General features: G+C 38.8%; 1 protein-coding gene across 12 annotated transcripts in view; it reads right to left on the reverse strand.

Moving 5' to 3' along the window:
- The window catches only part of DAB1 (DAB adaptor protein 1), a 470931-nt gene that overhangs the window by 58046 nt on the left and 390635 nt on the right, over nt 1-22250 (reverse strand). For all 12 annotated transcript variants that reach the window (XM_033008814.2, XM_042785080.1, XM_042785108.1 and 9 more), the window contains 2 exons: nt 8279-8418; nt 5792-5890 (listed from right to left, as the gene is read on the reverse strand). In XM_033008814.2, coding sequence (XP_032864705.1) covers nt 5792-5890; nt 8279-8418 — 239 coding nt within the window. The remainder of the gene's footprint in view (nt 1-5791; nt 5891-8278; nt 8419-22250) is intronic.

The following is a 22250-nucleotide window of genomic DNA, read 5'->3' on the forward strand; positions in this document are numbered from 1 at the left end:
TGGCTGGATCACATCACAGCCATAACATTATCTCACCAGAAGGGAACAAGCTGAGGCCAGCAGGATTATAACCACCCACTACGGGTGTTATTTGGACATCACTAAGAGTTAAAGCAGAAGCACAATCACAAGTTCTGTGGCCAGCAAGAAAAGGCATATTATTTTATTTTTTTATAAAATGCTACAGGTAAGGTCTGGTCCCCCTTCTAATGAACAGGGAGGTATTCAGTGAGTAACACCTTCTCAGGTAACTAAACCCTACTCTGCATGAGAGTCACATAATCCTCAAAGATAATAAGGGTTAGAGTAAGGAATGGATAAGAAGAATGAGAATAGATAGTAAAGATTTTATAAATATATATATAAAATATACTATATATATACTATATATATATATTTATATATACAGTTTTCCTTCCTGGATTTCATACTGACAGCCTGAAGAAAATGTATTTTGATAAAGACATGGGTTAACATCTCTGAAAGACTAGCCAATCCCTCCAATATATAATAGACAATGCAAATGAAAATCGCTTTTAGGGTGCTGCATAGGACAAAATTAGAAGAATTGGTGAAATGGCTATCATCTTCATAAACTGGGTTACAATCCATCTGTTTGGGTATTTCTCATTAAGAAACAAGATATTGATACTGGTCTACCATGCTTTTTGGACAACTGTAGAGTCTAGATAAATATTTCTTCTATAACAATAGCTCATAGAGATATATATTGCAGTATATTCTGGCAACTTGCATATACACAAGCTGATACAAAATTGTACTTTAACAGAAATAATTCTTTAAGTAAAGAGAAATATGATGAGAGGAAAAAATTAGTATTTGGCTTTACTTAAATACTAATTTTTTCCTCTCATCATATTTCTCTTTCACAGTGTCTGGGTCTTCCATTTAAGTCAACAGGATTTTAGAATTAGAAAGTGCATGAGTTTAAAAGTATACCTCATTACATGAATGCAGAAAAAAATGGTTTCCTTCTCAAGTATTTTATGGAATTTAATTACTATTTTTAAATAATTTTGGGGAAAGTAAGCTACAGTAAACAAAGATTTATTGTTACATAAATAAACAATGAGACAATTACAGCCTCTTTATGGCGACCATATTAGTCATGCACATCTAATGAAGCATTACTAAGCTATCACAGGGAGATAGCCTGATGTGTGTGATTAACAAAATAATACTCATAAATAGCTAATGAACAATGATGGTCCTTTAAAAATTTTGCATATGCCGCTATGTTGAGAGTTACGGGTTTTGTTGCTTTCTAAGTAACATATTAACCACTAAGTTCCACCCTGAAAAGGAGAATATTAAACAGCATAATGCAACTATTTGCATTTTGCCTTCTACAGACCATGCTTTTGAAAATACAGAACTCTTCTCATGAAAGTCTACCAATGAAGAATACATTTCAGTTTATGCAGTAGTGTGTTTGAAAGATGACATCTTGAGATGTCACCAAGGCTCAGGGGGAATATGACAGAACAAATGGTCAAAAATTATTTTCATATAATATGCAGACATGAAATCTCTGAAGTGGCATCGGATGGAAAAAGTCTGGGTTTAGTAATAATTGTGGTAGATTTTTTATGTTAATTAAAAAAAATGTATTTCCTTCAAGTAAGGTACATATTTGGCAAACATATTCTGGAGAAGGCAAGTGGGATGGATGGCCAACATATGACAATAGACAAGAAAGGTACATTTGTAAGAAAAAATAGGGTCAAAGCCCATGTCTAATGACAATTTTTGGCATACAACAGGAGAACATCCTGTTAGTCAAGCTAAAAACAACTTGAGAATATACAGCTAATGTTGGGACTTTAACAGCAGAACAGTTTGTGTTGTTCTGCCTATGTGAGTGGGCTCCTCCAGCAGATGAGCAACTGTATGTAACAGTAACTGCAAACCACAGGCTTGAAGGGTGAACTCTGCTAGGCAGGGTACTTCCTACCACTTTCTAAATACACTGACAAGTGTTTGAAAAGTGGTATTGAGGCACCTATTCAGATTAATCCATGGAATAGAATGATAAAATATAAGAGAGCAGTGTTATTATTTCTATTGCTGTGCTACAGATGAACTAAATTGTATTGCATCTACAGTTCAAACTCACAGCAAATCATTCTTGTATTTTTCCTGGTGAGATAAATTCTTCCCAAATGATATTCCACCTTCAACGTAATCTCCTTCATGGATAAATTTACTCAAAGGGCAGAAATCCTGATGGCTGAAATAACAGTATTATTAAAATCAATATTTTTTTGATGAATACTGGGTCTGGAACATATTAAAGAGAGCTGTAAAGTACAGGGGAAAATACCTTGCTTACCATTTTCAGTAGTAACCCAACTACAGCCCTTCATCTGTAATGAATTATGGAGCAATTCCCCTAAATCATCTGTATGAAGTCAGCTATGACACTGTCAATTTTAAAAAATTTGCTAGTTTTGAGCTACAAATTGATTTTTTATTGTGATAAATTAAAATCCAATAGTAGCCTACAAGATACTAAACATACAGAAGCCTACGTTTTTTCAGAGTATTTTTTCTCTTTTCTATCACATCAGACTGTCATTGTGGCAGACATGGTAGCAATAGCCAGTGATAAAAGTTATCTCTCTAGAGAGGCCAATAACCTCTCCAAATAAACAATAATTGAGCACCGTGGCCCAAAACATCCTTTTGGGAACTCCAAAATTATGGAAACACAAATAAGGAAGAAAGCATTGTGGGGGAAAGGGAGGGCTGTTAAAGGAGAAGAAAGCAAATGCAAGATTATCCAGGCTGTTCCCTATTAAGGGCATATTTTTTCCGTTGTATGAATGTGAACATCAGTCTTCAAACTTTATAAACTCTTAGATTTAACATGGGTATCAGAAAATCTGTGTGAGCAAAACATAATGTGTTTGCAAACCCTTTTGCTTCCTTCCCATCAAAGGAGCCAGGCTGAGCAATTGCACATCCCCATTTTTGCCATTTTATGGGATTTTCCTAGTTGCTTCTAAATCAAGAATGGGATTATCAGTGTTCTGCATCACCTAATTGCATCGTCCTTATTTTGTCTTACAGGAGGTGCCACGTTATAGCAGTCTTGCAGCTTTCTTAGGGGGTGACTTCAGCACACAGACATCGACGTGAAACTGCACAGGCTGCATGATTTACTGCTACGACAGCTGACATCTCTTAGCATTACACCATGACGAGCCAAAGCCGCATGGATGAGAGACAGTGCATCACCCCTAAATATCTGTCTCTCGTGCTCTGGAAAGCATGTTGCCTCAGTAGTGCTCCTGCAGGTTCAGAGAGCCCAGAGATGTTGTTGGGGTCTGTCCATGACCTCTTACTGACTCTACCCAGTGTATTTCAGATGTTGAGATTGTATGTGACTGCCATCAGGAACAGGAATGAGGTGACAGCTGTAGGTTGGCAAAGCAGAGACAGGCTGGATGAGAGAGACTATGAGAAGAGCAGGACAAGGATGTGAAACTTCGGGACACGGAGAGACCCAAGCTGGGGAAAAAGCCAAAGGGGTGGTGGCTGTGAAGAACTGGCAGAGGAGTTCATGCACCCCTGCTTCAAAAGCTTGGCATGGAAAGCACAGTTCTCTTGCTTTCAAAACAACATGCAAAACTGATGTTGAAAGCTCCCCACATCCCTCTGTCACAGTCCTGTTTCAAGAAGGACGACTCAAAACTCCTGTTCATCACTCCAGCAAACATCTATAAGGTGCATTTAAAAGTTCCAGTCTAAGCCTCAGTGAGTGAGTGACAGGGTTACTATAAGGATGACATAGTTATGTCAGATTTAGAGTATAGGGTGTCAAAGTTATGAAATGAAGGAGATTTGTTCTCACATCCCCACCTGACTGGCTGCAGATAGGAGAGTGTGCAGGATGCTGCAGGAAAGGCAATTTGGCTAAACCACACCTTTGTTTCTAAAATTCATCCCCTTTTCCCTCTTTATTTTATGAAAAGAAACCCAGTGTTTGTGAAACATTCAGAGACAAGTGCAAAAAGGACTAGTCTTTCTCTTTCTTCTTTTTTATTTTTCCAAGAAAAGGCTTTAGTTCTTAGGAGAGGAACTGTGGCCTCAGTGCAATTTGCAAAGTGCTTGTCAAGGAAGTAGGCCGCACACTGAAGAAAAAGAAAACAAAATACTACCATAGTGTTTGGTGTATTACACTGTTCTGTATACCGAATGAAGCTGGTATTCTCTGGCCAAAAAAAGGTGTATCATCGCATAGTAAAGTACTACCCTAATGCCTGTTTGTTAGAGGATCCAACTATGACTGCCCTGGCAGCCCTAATTCTGACATTTTCTATCTTCTGAGCAGAGGCTGTAACCTCAGAAATGTTCTCTTAAACACTGCTTTTGTATGAATACTTTACACAAGCTGTACACAACACATTCCAAATGAGCTTTTCATTACTAACTACTTGTATTATGTATCAGTGAGCTCAATGACATTGATTTTCTAATAATATAAATTAACTGGCAAGATAATTTCATCTATCATCAGTAGGGTTTTATTTCTGGCATCATGTTAAATAGTTAATCTTTCAAAAGATTAAATCAAGAGCTTTTTAAAATTCAAGGCAGAGCTTAAACTGCTGTAAAAGTCTACTTAATTACGATTAAAACAGTTTGCGTGTTGTCACTTTGTAGCTAAGTAGTATAATGTTTTGCTTAGTTTTCTTCTTTCAGAGCAATTTAGAAATATCAAACATGGTATTGCTGTGACAAAAACTGTGTAAGGCATGGAAGTCTCCTGCAACTTCCCTGACTAGATGCTACTGGACGAGTTGCTGTTTGGCAGCCTCAAACAGCAGCCTCAAACTTTCCAGTATCTTTTACCTCCAATTCCATACAAGATATACTTTTTTCTACCACTGACAATACAAAAGCTGATTCTTATGGTCACCACATACCTCACAGAAGACTATCACTGCTGTTAACAAGAGTGTATCGCATTAGGGTGACTACAACTGCATTCATGTGGAATTATGGACGTGATGGAAATTCTTATGATTTCCCTAGGACATCTTCAGGGCAATCCCAGCTAAATGAGTGCTGCTCCCAGGAGCTCCCCAGCTCCCACTGCTCTTCCTTTCCTCACTTTATCTCAGGCATCAGTGGGGAAAACCAGCTTCATTCTCCTGGAGTTATCTGCAGCTCCCTGTTCCAGCTTGTTTTCTTCCAGGGACACAAGGAGCTCAATCCAAGGCAACTGTAGCCTCTAATCCTAATCCCTTGTCATTAGACTCTCAAAAATCACTTAACCTCTACTGCTGAGGAGTCTTAAGCAGCATCCAGAGGATGGGTGCAGTTGGGCCCAGGCTGGATGGGAAAACCCGTGTGGGCACAGACACCAGGCTGCACCATGGACTGCTAACGCCTTCTGCAAACAGTGGGCTGGTACTTCCAAGAAGCAATTCTTTATCTGGCAGAAGGAAAACAAATCCCTTCTCACCACTTTCTGGACTCAGAGCTGTGTTTATGCATGTAAGGAGCATCTCTGTGCTCAAGTAAGTGGTTGTGCAGGACTATCCAGGACAAGGCTTTACAATAAACTGCATCCCCATGCTACACTTTACACCTCAGTCACCTAATGGCTCGCTCTCATGTATGATAACCCTTTATCTAAAGTTTCCCAGACGCTTTATGTTTGCTTACACTGGTGAGATATTACTGCCCAGCTAGGAAATGCTTTTAAAGAAACATTCATGAAAGATTCAATTTTTTTCCATCACATGATTATTTTACTTACCCCTGTCTTTTCATCGAAGATTTTGATTCCCCCAAAGGAGACTGTTAAGAAGATTTTTTGTTTATGTTCTCCTTTCGAACGAGCTGCAGCAACAATTCCCTATTGAAACAAAGAACAGTTTGGCTGGCTTCATTACTCTTCTAGGTGCCAGAGCAGAGTACAAAGATTTGTTTGTGGACAGTTCACCACTGCTCTAGGAAAACTTAACAGCTTTCCAGGAACAGTCCCCTCTTACTTCTGGCTTCCTCCATTTTTTCAAGGTATCACATCTCTTTATGCTACCCAGACATCATTTCAAATGTGCTGCCACTTCCAACCCCTGCATTACCTAATCCTCCATGAAATTTGTTTTCATGGAAGCTGAAGGTCATTTCTAGCACACTTTTCCCAGCTATAAGCTATTCTGTTTTCTTTTTTTTTTTTTTTTTTTTTTTTTTTTTCCCCAATAAAAAAACGCCAACAAGCAGTGGAGGAAGAAAAATGCCAACAACTTTAGCTTACTTAATGGGCACACTTACCTGGAATAAGCAAACTGATCTTTTATAAAAATCTCATTCTTCTCAAAATCAAACCACCTCTGTTATAAAAAAACTGGCATTGAGGCTTAGTTTTTTTCCTTCTCTCAGGCTTTTACTTCGTAAATGAACTTGCTGATACGCATTTCACGTATTACTCTCTCCCAGCATAACTATAATAGCAACTTCTAATTCTACCTTCTTGAGAGCCTGCCCTGACCAATAACACTGTACTAAGACCAAATGTAATCAATTATACTAGTAAATAAATTAAAATATTTAGCCTTCATCCAGTGCTCTACAATTTCAACGTTTTAACAGTCACTAACTTATGTTTTAAGATCTTCATGAGGCCACTGTTCTCATTACACAGACATGGAAATTAAAGAGAAAAAATGGAGTCATTTGTCAAAAATCACCCCAAAACTTTATGCCTGGCTTTAAAACTCATGTTGTTAGATGCTAGGCTTCCAGAGCCCACAACTTCATGCTATGCTGTCCTACATACAAACATGAATTTCTAAGGTGCCTTCCCTTAGTAGTTTTAGTCATCTCACAACACTTGTTTAGATCAATCTTGCCACTTTGCAAACAGGTATCAGGCATCTGGGAGATGTGGAAATGGAAATCCATGGAGAAGAGAGACAAAAAGGCTTGTGCAGCAGAACAGTGACAACTCTCCCAGATTGCTTCTAGGAACTATGAAATGATGAGAAATATTCAGTATACAATTAAACTAGACAGGAATATTGTGGCAGATGTGATAAATCAACAGTGCGCCTTTTAGAACAGATTAGTTTTTGCTTGTCAAAAAATGTTTGTAACTGATCTGTAAATTATCTACCAGATCTTGCTTTTAGATTGTTGAACAATAAGATGCGCGTCACCCTTTGCTGTTTCTTCATAAATAAACACCTATTCCTCCAAGTTCCTCAGGACTGGAACCCTCCCAGTTGGTAGCATAAAAGATACTATTTAGCAATTTCTCCTCCTAAAAAAAAAAGAGGTAATGGGAAATCCATCAACTCTCCTGGCAGTGTGCTAGGGTGTGGACTAGAAGGAAAAAAAGGGGAAAAAAAAATGTGGAGGGTTTACTGCTTGATCTGGCTTGTAACCCTGCAGTGCAGGTGGGAAGCCAATGGCCAACACTGCACTCGAGAAAAAACAACCTGTCCTTCCTTCTCAACCACTTCAGTTCTTCTGCATTTCCCAGGGCCACATAAAGGATGTTTCCTAAAGAGAGCTCTTATGCTCTTTGAGGGTTGCAAGAAAAATCTGAGACAGAGAGAGATGTCTAGCATGTTCCAGAAGTCCACCCTCCTACACCACCAGTGCATTCAGACTCTGTCTACTCTCTAAGTCTGCAGTCTACTCAAATCTGCTTTTGTCACTGCTCCATTTCTTTCCCAAAACTCTGGGGACTCCTCTTCATCTTCTCATGGTCTGTCCTCTCACTGCACTGACCCCTGATTTTGTAACCCATCAATCCTGCCATTACAGGTGCAAGCCATTCTCCCTCCAGTGAGGACACCAGTTAGCCCCTGTATCTGGCTACCTACACCACACATTGTCACCCACCCCTCCCTGCCTGTCCCAACAGGAGATAACTGTCAAAGGCACGGCTGCAGTTGATTAGCACTGTCATATAAAATGTTCTGATATACCTTTTTTCTTCATAGTGGTTTACCTCCTCCTTTGCATAATAAAATTATTAAATTTGCAGATGCGTTGTTTGTAATTTGTGGACAAATTGCAGTGGTGTCAATCATGAATAACTACTGAACTCACAGATAATGTATTAGAATTAAACTGGTTTAAGCAATACCAGCCAGGAGTTCATGTAAAATTGACTGATTTCAATACATAATTAACCAGCGTGAGACTCTGTGTCATTAAAGGAGAATGAGTAGAAGTTTAACCTGAAATTTGCTCCCCTTGACTCCATAATATTAAACATTAAGTTTCACTGCACCTTGAGCTTCATCATGGAGTCTTGGCATAACTTGTCTCCTCGTGCAGCAGAAACCTCATCGATCCCAATCAGCTTTGCTTTGTATCGGACACCGTCGCCTTTAAACCTCTTTATTAAAGTGGCTTCACTGCGATCCTGACCTGAAAAGACATAAGGGCAACACAGAAATTTACATGAGTGCAAGGAAAATAAATGAATAAATACTCACAATTAAGTGGCAAATTAGATTTAACTCCTACCTCAACACCTAAATATGCAAACATTTAAATAAAATTAGAAGAAAAGTACCAGTTCAATAAAACCTTTTGGCCTTACTACCTCAAATGATTTCACAGTGGAATTGCTGCCATACAAAACCTTCTGCAAGAAATTTGCACACAAATTAGGTTTACAGAAATAAGAGATAAGCCTGAATCAGACCTCATGGATCTGAAAGCTTCTGATCTGTACAGGTTGTTTTAATCCCGATACACTTGAGAATTTTTCATTTTGCAGACAAATCCCTAATAGAAACATGCTACTATTTCCTTGTATACCAACTTATCTGACCGTATCAGCAACACTTACACTATTAACATCTGAATGATGGAATACCAAATTATATTATTTGCCTATAGAATATTGCTGCTCTAAAACCCCCACAAGAATTACTGTCTCCTTGTTCTATTCTTTCTGTTTATATACAGAAACAACATAACTAGCAAAGTTGGCTCTCACAGGCTCACCTTGAGAAGCTTAAAAAAAGGCACAAGATGTTTCTTAATAAAAAAAGCAATCAGGGGTAAGATAGCACAGTACTCATAAGGGCCCATATACAAAAATTACAAAGCTTAGACTGGCCTGGACCACATGACAATGACAACACAGCAATCCATAAAAAGGACAACTTTGTCAGGAAGACTTTTTCCCCCCAAGTATCTGCAGAAGAGTTTATACTGTGTCTTAGTGGGAAGAAATATGTTAGTTAGGCAGTAAGTCTTCCTCAAATTGATTAAAGATATATTTTTGCAGCTGTCTGTAGAATTCCCTGCTAGGATATCAAAAAACCAGGAGTGAACTGTAAATAATTGCAACCAAACAAGTAACCAAACAAACAACATCCAAGGCACAAAGAAGCAAGAAAAATGTGAGATCTTAAAGAATTTGAAGTTTCTCGGACCAAAGAGATTCCACCAGAAAACTTGCTCAAACATGGACTGATGTTGCTAAAGTTTATACTTTACCACCTAGGAGCTCTAGTCACAGATTCTGCCCCATCCTTCCAGCTATTGTAAAAAAAAAAAATTAATAAAGAGCTAGAGTCTGTTATAAATGAACAACAGAGAAGAATCTAGTCTTAGACACTTATATTTGAGAAATTTGGCCTAGATTTTCTCCAAAGCTCATTCTTATTTGACAGGTCAGATTTAGGCACAGAAAAATTAATAAAATCTGCTTCTGTGCAGCTGGTTTTTGGTAAGCAGAAGAACAGAAGCTTTGGGGGAAAAAGCTATTTTCTTTTGAATTTCTAATAAAAGCACCTTTTTCAGCAGTCAACACTTGGGTCAATTTTGCCAGTGTCTCACACACACACACACACACACACAAGTGGATGAAAAACTAGGCTCAGAACTATGGAACTGAAATTTTTACACCACCATTATGAGAAAAACTAGAAGCATATACGATCAATGAAGAGTATTTCCAAATTAAGATACTCATTTGGTTCTCCTCCCCCTCCCCCCAATGATGGAATAAACACATATTAAAAAATAGTGCTATTTCAAGCATATTGAGATCTTTGAGTGTGTTTGAGCACACAAATACTATTTCTTTCAACGAAGAAGATCAGCTCAGAACAATGTTTTCATGCCTCATTTATAGCCCCTTAAAGTAAGGCAGCTGATAAGTGTTGCTGTGACAGTTCAATGGTCACCCAACTGTTTCCCTTGATTCATTTTCACTCCTGCTCCCTCAAAAGAATTGAACACGGTTGAAACTTCATGCTATTACATTATATTTTATTTAAAAAAAATTTTAAAATCTAATGAGACACAAATTATAAATCAGTAACTCAAAGCAGTGCTAATGTCATTCCCCAGGGAAATGCCAAGGCAGATGTTGGCATCATCAACTAAAAACAATGAAAAACCATTTTCCACTTTCAGCCTCCAGAGTGGGGCAGGAGGGAGAACATCTGGAGACAAAACAAAGTACAGCGATAACAGTGGACTTTTCCATATGTCTTTTATACTTGCAAAGATATCCTGTTGATTTGCAGTATATAAAATCCAATTCCAACAGCCTTCTTGCCAACAATTTTCAACCTTACGCCTTCGTTACAGCCAAAAGCAGCTGTTAGCTAATAGCATGATCACTTAAGTGTTCAAGAGTGTTTCCTGGGTCCAAGTCATGATAGTGACCTTGTATTCGTCAGTTATTTGAACATTTATACTTATTCCAACCTCTGATCTATTTTGCTGCACGTAACTAAATCCCTGACATTAATAGTCCATTCAAACACAACTTATGGCTGTGTTTGCTTATGCACAACTCCCATGTCAATTATGACCCAGATTAAGTAGGATAATGTGCTTTTGGGATAAATGACTGGGAAAAATCATCAACCTGAAAATGATGTAGATATTTTAAACTGTGGTGGAAACTGCAAATTACTAGAGACTACAAATTCATCCGTACAACCCTAGAGCGTATGTCCCATGAAAAAGCATAGAGAATGGACATGCACACTGCCCTGTATTACAGATCAGCCATCTGCAACAGTCACCATTTCTCAACACATATCCTGGTTCTCCCCTGACCTATGCTCATACTGTATTTCCAAATTTTAGTGTTGTAATCAGCACTGATAAGCTTTCTACCTGATCAGAAAATTACCATATGACAAACAGTGTCAGTGTGGCTGATTTTACAGTGCTCAGGAGATGTGAGATTTATGCGGGGTGATACTTCATTTGCACACTGGACACTTACAAGGCAGATAGTCCAGACTCTCATAAATACCTCATCATTAAAACAAAAAAGTTGTTTTGGTTTTTTTTTTTTTTTTTTAGCAACAGTTCTTGAATAAGGTTCTTTCTGTGTTTGAAGCTGCATAAATAAGAAATGCCTGAGTTACAAGGCTGTAATTCTTCTTAAGCTTCGGAGGAGAGTGAGCGATAACATTAAACCACTAATTCAGAGCTGTGCCTGTGCCAGAAACCCGCCCAGAAAGTGCCGCCTCTTTCTTCCCATGTAACAAGAGGACTCAATTTTTAATTCTTTGCAACTCCTGCCTTTGCCAGCAGAGATCTGCTGTCGTGCTCGGCTCTCCAGCCACCCCCCTGCCACCGCACTTGCTGGGTCCCATCCTGCGGGAAGGAGGATTACCCTGGACGTGGGGCTGCACATACTGCTGGAACTCTGAATAATGAGAAGCTTCACCTTGGGGCTTTCATGATCAGCTTGCCTTCCTCAAACTATAGCATCTGAAGGGTAGGAAGGGGGACATTCACAAACCAATTGAGAAGGTTTTATGGAAAACCAAAGCTTGAGGTCTCAAATCATTACTAGACCATAAGCTACAACAAAATTAGAAACACAGGCTTAATGACAATCATTTCTTTCAACAACACATTTCCTGAGACCTCATTTTAGGATCTCTTGACTAGAGAACACCACAGCTGCCAAAGCCACACTGGGTGAGCAGCTGATGCCCATCCCAGTTGTCCACCGTACCCTGCACAGGTAGGGATCTGTCCAGCGTTCTTCTTCAAAGGACGAGCACTACTACATCATTCTAAAATTAAATTTTTGTATTAAAACTTTTTAAACTTCAATATCAATGTGTACTTTCCAATGGTTTGCTCTAAAATGCTTTCATAAGTTGCTTTTCATAAGCAAAGAAATATCCCAAGCATTTGTTCGCACCTTAACACAAGCACTTTACAATCCAAAATGGAATGATACTATCAGCAAAACTAAAACCAATTTGATTCTTGCACCCCAAACTGGGAAAAAAATGCAAAAGCTAAAAACCCACTAACAACGACGTCACACAAATTCAGTTTAGTAAAGTGATCACTTCTAATTAGAAAATGTGCTGTGGTAGATGCAGGCAAATAAATGTTTTTTTTGCAGCATATAGATTTATAATCCCTTAAGAGGCCCTTAAAATGTAAATGTAAGAGTAATTATTTTATCTACTTCTATAGATGTCACTGTTCACCTTTAAGCTGAATGTGTTCCAGCTGCACCCACAGCTCCTGTGAGAGAAGGAAAACATGACCTTTGCTGCTGAGATGTGACATTGCACTTGGACTTCCACAGTCTTTTAAGAGAACAATAAATCCCCAGAGCTGGGTGATGCAATGTGCTTCTGAGCTTGCATCTAAAGTGGAGACTTCTCATCGTGATCAGCATTAAGGCACTTTATCCATCTCACTAAAGCTACTGTACAAGTAGTAAACAAGGTTTTTAACACAGTCAATCATTTTTATTTGAGGCAATATACCTTAATTAATCTAACGTTCCCGCAAGCAAGCTGGAGACAGACCTGAATCCAAAATGCCAAGTACTCAATCCAAGTACCTCGAGAACATCCAATCCCAAGACATGACTGGTGAACGGTCCAAGAGGAACGTAAGCACTTGAGGAAGATCCTGGTCAGAGCAGCCCCGGTGAGTGCTGGAGGTGGGTGCTCCCCGGGCTGTGCCCACCAGCACCAGCCACTGGAGCTGCTGGGGGAGCTCCCATGGCATCACAGCAGCTCCCCAGCTGCCATTCGACCCCAACTTTGACATCAAGAGGGAAAGCTGTGTTTGCATCAGGTTATCTGGCTCCACGTAATGCTCTTCATTTTGCAGACTGCAGCTCACTCAAGGTTTTCTGCCCAGTCACTGTGCATTTTGGTGAGTCTCTCCAGACTTATCCTCACTCTTGGTACAAATCAAGGATTACACTTGACTTCAGCTCTCAGCCCAACAGAGCACCAAGCTGACATTGTATTAATATGCTAACATTTAGAGCAAACACTGTTTGTTCTCCCAGGGGATCTGTAAGTGAGCAGATTTCATAAATAGAAAAAGAAAATAAACCAAAGCAAACCAAAGCAATAAGCACACTGTTGCTTTTTCTGTATGTGCTTATAACACACTACACATTCTTCACAGCACCCGCTAATCTAAACCAATAGCCCTGGAAATGGCTATATCCTTTATTTAAATGTGTGAAGCCCTCAGGGCATAATCTGAATTTCTTGATTTTACGACTGTAAAATATATAATGATATTATCACCAAAGTCAATAACATGCTCCTGGCAATCAATTCACTGAAGAACGACACACCACTGTCTTCTTTTTTTCCCCTTTCTAACTAATAAACTGTCAAAGTTGTATCCATCACACATTCAAATTATAAACCTGAAATAACACCTCCTTATATCTTGCAGGGCTGAAAAACAATCACGTATGCACTTATAAACAGCCTATATCTTCATGGGGACAATTAGCATTTTTATAGCACCAACACACTGGAAAATACAAAACACTGCAGTGCAGAATGACCTCTAAGATGCCGCACACACTGAAGACTACTAAATTAATTGCTAAGTGAAAGATATTTCCCATTAGCTGTGCATATATACGCCCCTATGTCCACATATATATGCATCCATAATTTTATGTATTTGCACATATGCATGCACACATGGTGCACAGTTTCATTTGGTATCAATTACCTAAAGAAAATTCACAGTAATTTTAATCAACTACAGATTTCCCTGTGAAAGAAAAAGGTAGATAAGCAGGTGTAAAAGAGAAAATACTCATACATAATTATATGTACCTTTCACTACAGTAGCAACTAAACATAAATTCATGAAGGAATCATGAAAAGCTCAGATTTTTCTCCTTGATGGCACATTTTTCTCAATGGCTTCACAGATACCCAAGTCTAATACAGAGGGCTCAAAAACTATCTGTCACACAAAGGGATGGATCTTGATACCAAGACCTTGGGAACACAGTTCTTTCTTCACAGGCTAATTTGGGATTTTAAAACTAAAAAACCTCCACAAATTCTCAGATTCTCCTGCTATCTGTTAATGTAATTTTTGAACTTTTCTGCTAGAGGTAGAAAACTTGAAGTTGCCAGGTTATGTATTTGTCACTGTCTTTGGGAGCACAACTTCTCAAACCTGCTGTGCTGTACCTAGAGATCTGATGCAGAAAAATAAAATCTTTCTCATTTTTTAACATAACATTTTAGAAGAGAAAACACATCATATCTAGCAGTATATATGCACACAATTTAACTTCTGGTGTTATCACTAGCATTCTCTTCCTCTAACAGTACTTCCTCAAATGAGTTTCTTGCAATTTTTAACTTAACAAGAGAGTTACTCAAGGGTTTAATTTCAAGATCCATAATTCATCTCAAGTGACCAGAGTACATTCATGGCAAGATCTGCTCACAATGTCAATCACTGCCATCTTTTAAATGAAGACGTACATTGGATTTCACACTTTATTTCATCGATAAAGGCTAGTTCCTAGCAACTGAATAAATCCTACTGATGTAGTGAAAAGCAATCTGTTTATGGGGGTGTATTACATCCTTAAAAAGCATGTTCAAATGTTATAGGGAATAAGTACCTCTTTTCTATATAGGACCCTATGCAAAACCTTGGTTACAGTATATGAGTACAACCTGAATGAAAACTTCTCCCTTCATCAACTAATACAGAAACTCCTAAAAAGTCTGCAAGATGTGCTCTGGAGTGCTTTTAGCTTATCCAGCTACCGGTAGCTTGCTGCAGGAACAATGAGTGAACCCTGTCAGCGTCTACTGTATTGACAAGGTGATACTGCCTAGGTATAAGTACATAAAACCTCATCAAGCTATCTTTTAAATGTCTTCTGCCAAGAACCCTACATTTTCTTATGAGCTCCCCTTGCCCAAGAGTGCCATCAGGAAGCCTGTGAGCCTCCTAGCACGAGGAACTAGAGGGAGAACCTCCCTCCCATCCCACCGGTGCCTTGGTCCTCTTGGTCCTTCTGCTCAGAAAAAGGTAAAATGCCCGGTTTGGACAGCAATGCAAACATCTGTCTCGAATGCAAAGATTGAGAGCATTTCTATGGAAAATGATAAACCATTTAAAGAGGGGACACAGAAACCACTCTGAAGGCTCAATGAACTTCTATTATGGTTAAATTTAAAACATTACCTCCAATTTTAAACAGAGATAAGGGCTCTCCAGGAAAACTCAATCATCATTCAGACTATCATCTCAGCAGTACTTCCCGATTGTTCAGCACTGCTATTCACAGTAACCTCCAACTGAGAGATTTTATGGCTTCTGGCATTATTAGCCGGTGAATTACTGTACTCGAAGACACCTACACATTCTCACTCTTAGAACCAAGTTTCCTATGTAAGTAAATAAGATGTTCCCGTATTATTTGCAGCCTTTGATCAGAGCTTTATCAGCAGAGATGTCATTCACAAGGTGATAGCAATTGCATTTGCCAAGTTTTTATGTTAATACTTTGTACTCTATGCAAGCTAATATGAAACAAGATGTATATTTTACTGTCTCCAAAGCAAAACAGTTGCATGGACTAGATTAAATTATTTATTTATAGTACAAAAAAGTATGTGTGAGTATGTCAAGAGAAGAATTCAATTACCTACGGAGAGGGCCTCAGTATAAAATAATGTTTGATTAAAATTTTGGACAAATCTTAGTGACAGAGAGTCTAGGGCGAGCACACTGGAGATGGCAGTGATTGAGCACATATGCTCCACAGGCAGATGACAAAGCACTCATTTTAGTTTTAGCCAGAAGGCTCACTGATCAATTTTATTTTCTTAGATGGTCTTTGAAATGACAGTATATGGGCACATCCTCAGACACAGAAATGACCAAAAGCTGAATGTAATTAAACTTCCTTTCAGCCTCTGTATCATGCAAGTCTTCATAAATCTTTGAAAGCCATTTTGTAAGGTGCCTTTTACAGGCTAGATGCAGAAGCAGCTAAAATCCCAAATGCTACACTGATTTAAATTGAAATAAGGCACTGCAATAAAACTTTGTTTTGGGGTACTAGCCTTTCTCAGCAAGGCCTAGGGAGCACCAAAAGTGAAACAAAGAAAACTTGGCATTCCATTTTCTGCTCTTAGAGATTAAGAATAAAAATTATATTTTCTGTACTAGAAGGGAAAGGAGAGGACAGGTGTCTGTGGACTCTTTTCTTTAAAAGGCAGAAGATAGCTCAGCAAACTTTGTTCACCTAATGTTTCAAAGCTGGGGTAAATTTTTAAATCAAGCAGACATCAAAATGTCAAGTAAATAAAGCCCTTGGGAAAACAAGGTCATCAAGCAGTTCATTTCTTATCCACTTGCCTGGTTGTCAGTATGAAATTTGTTGCTTCTGAGACAAAATCACTAAGAAAAGGTAATTGATTTTATAGTGATCCTTAATTGGCGTTAATATGTGCACTGCATTTGGATGGGACATGGTAAAAGCCCAGCTACTTTGCAAACCAAGGGACCTGTTACAGCTGTACTAATATGCCCAAGAAAACCAGCACTAATGGGGCAGCCAGTACATACCATCTACTGACAAAAATCTCCATAAAGGACTTCTAAAGCAGCAAGGAGAGGCCAATCCAAACAGCGCTACTAAATTGCCCCAGAGTGTGTCATTTCTCAACCAAATTTGAACTTGCTGGGGAAGAGGAAAGTAAATTAGAATTGCCTTTCTTTCCAAGCTCCACCATACCACTGAGAAGTACCTTAAGCAGCTGAAACACTAGCCAATACTAGGAAAACTGATCATTTAAAGATGAACATTTTGGTATGTGAAAATGCAACAAGATTTGCAGAGTTGCTGAATTCCCCACACTCTCTTTAATCCTTCAAGAACTAAAAGTGCTCAGAACTTCTGAAAAAAAATGAAGCTGCTTTTATGTGTCTACCTATATCTGGCTTTAAATACGCAGTTTTCAGGAACAATTTTAATTAGTCTTTAACTAATCCAGGACACAGATGTGCACGCGCTTACACCCGGCGCCCCAAAGTCATGTTGAGACATACAAATTCACAATTTACACTTCAAAGCCTACAAATACATTCTGTTGACGACTCTATCAAAGATTTGAGTATTTGTTATGTATAAAGAAAGAGAAAGGGTGGAGAATCAGTTCACTTCATACAAATGCCAAATTCTTGTGCTGCCCTAAGATAAATGTTAATTCTCTAGGACTATAAAAAGAGCAAGTTAAGAAAAGGTTATGCTCTGCTGATTAACATTCCTAAATTTCTCACATATTCAATGAGAGAAAAATCTTCCCATTCAAGATAACTAATTACAGACACTGAAGTCCCCAGAGAAAAGAGCAATAGTCCATAACAGCTAAAGCAGGAGGACAAAGCCATTCATTGATTTACACTTTACCCTCGCTTGTCAACACTGCGGTCTCTTACTGCATCAGTGCTGCATGCACGCACAGAAATGGGACTGTGCACCACACTGGATGAAATCATGGCCGTGTGCCAGGGCAACCTTTCTCCTTGAGCCATCCTCTTTGCCAATGTGGAAGTTTATTTCATTGAAGACCCATGCCAGTACTTGTTAAAACAGTTACAAAATGATGCAGGAGATCACAACAGGTTGTAAACATCTGCAGAGTCTGGTGGTTGTACTTATGTTCCTCGACTGGTTTGGTTCACCACTGCAAATGAAGTCTCACCTAAATCACAGGCTTTGGTCTTCTGGGCAAGAGAAGGTGAACATCAGTCTCAAAGCTTTCCCACTTGGCCTCCTCTGAAGCTCCCTCCACCTCACCTCCCACTTCACTTAACCTCAATGACACTTAAGCCCCGATACCACGGAGCAATGACTCCAGCAGAAAATGCTGTGATGGCAGCTACGTCACCGATCTGACAGTGCAGCTGCAGAACCACCCTGCACCTTTTTTCCTATGGAACTAGTGTCACCGACAATTACATCTGGATTTATTAGTCATGCTGATGATACTGGTATAAAATGGAGTTCCGAAAACAATAAGTTTCTGGCTTAAAAAGCTGTCTCCAAGGCCATGGAATTAGAGGCAGCATGTGGCCTCAGAAGAGAATTATGTACCCACCTTACAAAGCCTATTCTCATGTAAAAAAAGGAAAATAATGAAAATGACGTGTTAAAAACACATAGTAAATAGATTTGTAGGAATTATCTTACACTCACATTAATTCAATAAGAAAAGCAGCTGCTATTTATTTTCCATGGGCAAATGGAAATACCAGTATTCACCACATGGCAGTCAACAAAAAAACAAACCACTATTTCCCTGCTGAAATTGTTCACATTTTGCTATCCAATGTTTCAGGAAGAAAATTATTTTCATTTTGGCCTCCCACTGCCTCTGCAACATCAGAGAATGTCTCTCCCTGTTGGAAAAACAATAGGAGGCAAAGAGGAAAGCAGCTTTTTTCCTAAGACTTTAGGCTAAAAAAGCCATCAATTTCAAAATTACAACAGTGGCAAAGTGCTTCTTTCAATCTGGTCCTTTCATTTTCGCCTCCTGCTGCCGTTCCTATTGTCAAAGTGGCAGCAGGAGGCAGAACTGAAAAGACTACTGCCAGCAATCACCCTTGGGCAAAGTGTTAATAAGAAGTGAAACACCCCTGTGCCATAACGAATTCCAGAGGTAAGAAATTAAGGTTTGTGCATCTCTCGTGTGTGTAGTGCCACGGAGGATGAGCGCATCAGGATAACTCTTCTGTTTCTGGAACTACATTGATCAGGCATCAAGGAGCCGAAGTGTTTGGGCTGGTACTCAGAAAACAGAATGAAAGCGAATATTGTTAGAAAACTAATAAAATACAAGAAAAACAAACTGACAAAACCCACCAGATAACTCTACCTCAAGTAAGAGGAAAGGAAATTACTTAACTGGGAAAAGTCGGGGCACTTTTTTAAGACATTGGGTAAACGGGTTGAGTTATAAGGGCGCAAGGACCCAACTGTCCACCAAGCTAACCTAGAATGTTTGAATCCAAAGAGCCTGTTGGTACGTGAGGGAAAAGATGAGAAAAGACCAAAGCCAAGTGCTTAGTGCTACCAAAATTTTTACAAATTTTAACAGATTTGCTGAGCCACCTGCAGACCAGTCCAATATTTCAGAGGTATTCACCTAAAGAATGGCAGGAAGATACAGTGCAACCAGAAAGAAATCGCTAACAACCCTACTTCCAAACACTCTGCAAGCCAGAGAGAAGTTCTTGGAGAGAATGACCATAACTAATCCAGACAAACAATCACCTCTGTCTCTTGCCCCTTGGTGAAGTTTCTAAAGAACCTAAGTTGCCCAGCTGCAAACCAGTGTCCTCCAAACATGACTTACTTAAAAATGATGCCTTCGTTACCTGAAAGGAGGAGCAGTACCTGAAGGTGTCTTTGCTTACAGCCCCCAAGGCTGTGTCTGGTAGCTGGGCACTACAAGGACGATCGAATCTTTTTGGAAGAAGTAGGGGTCTTAAAGGGAGAGTTTAACCTAGTTGTAGGGTTTTAAGCAGCTAGAGTAAATCAAGATAGAGGGTAGGAACTGTGTCCCAGTCTGTCCCAGCTTAAGGCTTGAAAGAGAACATATTATTTGCCAAGATTTTACATGTGTTTTTACTACCTTTGTGGTAAGGTAATAAGAGTTCATTACAAGAGAGTAAAATCATATTCCTTTGAAGACCTTTGGAAAAAAGTGTCAACTAAGTTGACTTCATCTACCAAAGTTCTTTAAAAACAGAGAAGGCAACTGGGAAGTGAATAAAGGGGCTAATGAAATTGAATATGATATTATTTTTCATTGCATGAATTAAATAAAAGAGAGGAGGATTTTCTTCACTGAGACTGAGCCAAGATAAAGTTACCTTTCTCCCATTAAAACTAAAAAGCAATGGTACTTCATGAATAAAAGAACTAGTTTCTTGTTCTAGAGCTGAACAACAAAAATTTATGAAGCCTGAAAACTATATTATGTGCAATGTGCACCTAAACTGTTTCATCACCTGTGTTTCTTAAAATAATAAAGGAAGATGATTAAAAAAAAAAAATCAATATAAACTTAAAAGGAGGAGAAGACTTTTAGTCTAAGGTCACAGTCCTCTATTAACTCAATCTGTACAAAATCCTTGTCATATTAACTTTAAGGACATGCAGATAAAATCAGTCTACTGAAATCAACACAGACATATAGAACAGCCTCAGGGGGAAAAAAAAAATAAATTCTATTTACATCATTAAAATATTGCCAGACTTTAAAAACATTATTATTCCTCTTGCAGTTCTGCTTATCTTCTGATGAGCACAAGACCTGCCTACTTGGTGCAATCCTCTATAGTTCTTTGGTTGCTGCTACCACCAAGCTTTTATGGCTATTTCCACCTTTTATGGCTATTTCCACCTCTAATAGTATTTTGTGAGCCCATGCTGAAAACACTGATCAAATGATGCACTAATCTTCCTTTGGACTGCACCCCAATGCCTTCTCCATAACTTGCCTATAACTTATTCATTTACAAACAAAACTGGCTGTGTCTAATCTCCATAAAAGAAAAACTAACAATCTAATAATTTAATGTCTGTATGCATTTTAGTGTATTATAAGATAGGGCATTGCTATGCCAGGTTAGTATGGTATTAGCTGGGGGATTCTCAAGCATCTGTCATGCAAAGTAGGTCAATTTCTAGCCATATAATTCTGATTATGTCAAAATATTTATTCATGAGTTTCCTAATTCAACGTACTTCAAATAAGTCATATTTATGTAAAAGAAGTACATCTAAATTATGGTTGCTAACAACTGGGTTATTGCAGCCTCAAACACTCTGGTAATCCAGAGATGCAGATAATGTTTTTCCCTTACAATGTACTATATGTAGTAACAGGATTGGTTTTATTTCCTATTTGCCATTATTTTCAGTCTGGTTTCCTGAGGAAACAAGAGTAACACAGCCACACACTCCATGGGTGTATGTGGGAATGTGACAAGCAACAGAGTCCCCAATCCTCCCTTCTCATGCCCATTCTTGCCTGAACTAACACTCAAACCTTTGGGCCAATTTCAGTCAAGTCTCATCTATATTATGAATTTTTCACTTTACCGGTCAGGGGAAAATAGGCGGCTGAAGAGTGAGACCTTAATTAATGGATTTGCTAAGGATAGGCCAGGCTGTGAGCTTGTCCTTCATTAGAGCTTAGATCAACATCAAGACCCAAGAAACAAGGCTTCCCCAGTTCCTCAACTCACAAAAGTCATTCCATCAAAATTAAAAGATTACCAGGAGAAAAGGGGGGTATACAATGATTTATGTCATCCACATGCTCAAGAAGATCTAACCCTTTCCAGTGAGAGATTAGGAATATCTCCAAGATGCAGGTAACACTCGTGCAATAACAGGCAGATGGAAAAGCTCATTACCCAACCAAGGCCATCTGTGACTAGCTGATCATACAAAGACAAGAACAAATAGCAACTCTGAGGTTTTCATGCTATCGCAGGCAAAGAAAAGGTCTTCAAGATGACCATTTTCTTCATTCCACTGCACCCTGCTACAGCATTCAGATTACCTGTGGATTTCCCCTTGCTTTCACGAGTACTTGCTTTTATCAGTACCCACACGATGGATTCCAATTTTCACCAACCATATCCCTATTAAATATCCTAAAAACTTCAGGCTTGGCAGAAGTAAAATCTTTTCATTTTCCTCCCCAAGTAGGTGCTGCCTAAGCCTATATTTCATTGTCTAATATACTGCCAGGAGATGCAACTGAAAAAAATGTATCATACTATCATTCCTAAGGCAAAAAATGTTGAGCCTAATTTTTCGCTTTACTATGTTTTCTTTTCTGCTATTCTAGCGCTGTACCGGTAAGTCAAAATGAAGAGACACTCCTCAGAGCAAAGCCCATAGCAAGATGCAAGAGGCAAAAAGA

This window comes from Tyto alba, unplaced genomic scaffold (genome assembly GCF_018691265.1).
Source record: "Tyto alba isolate M040663 unplaced genomic scaffold, T.alba_DEE_v4.0 Super-Scaffold_1000006, whole genome shotgun sequence".
Classification (NCBI taxonomy): Eukaryota; Metazoa; Chordata; class Aves; order Strigiformes; family Tytonidae; genus Tyto; species Tyto alba.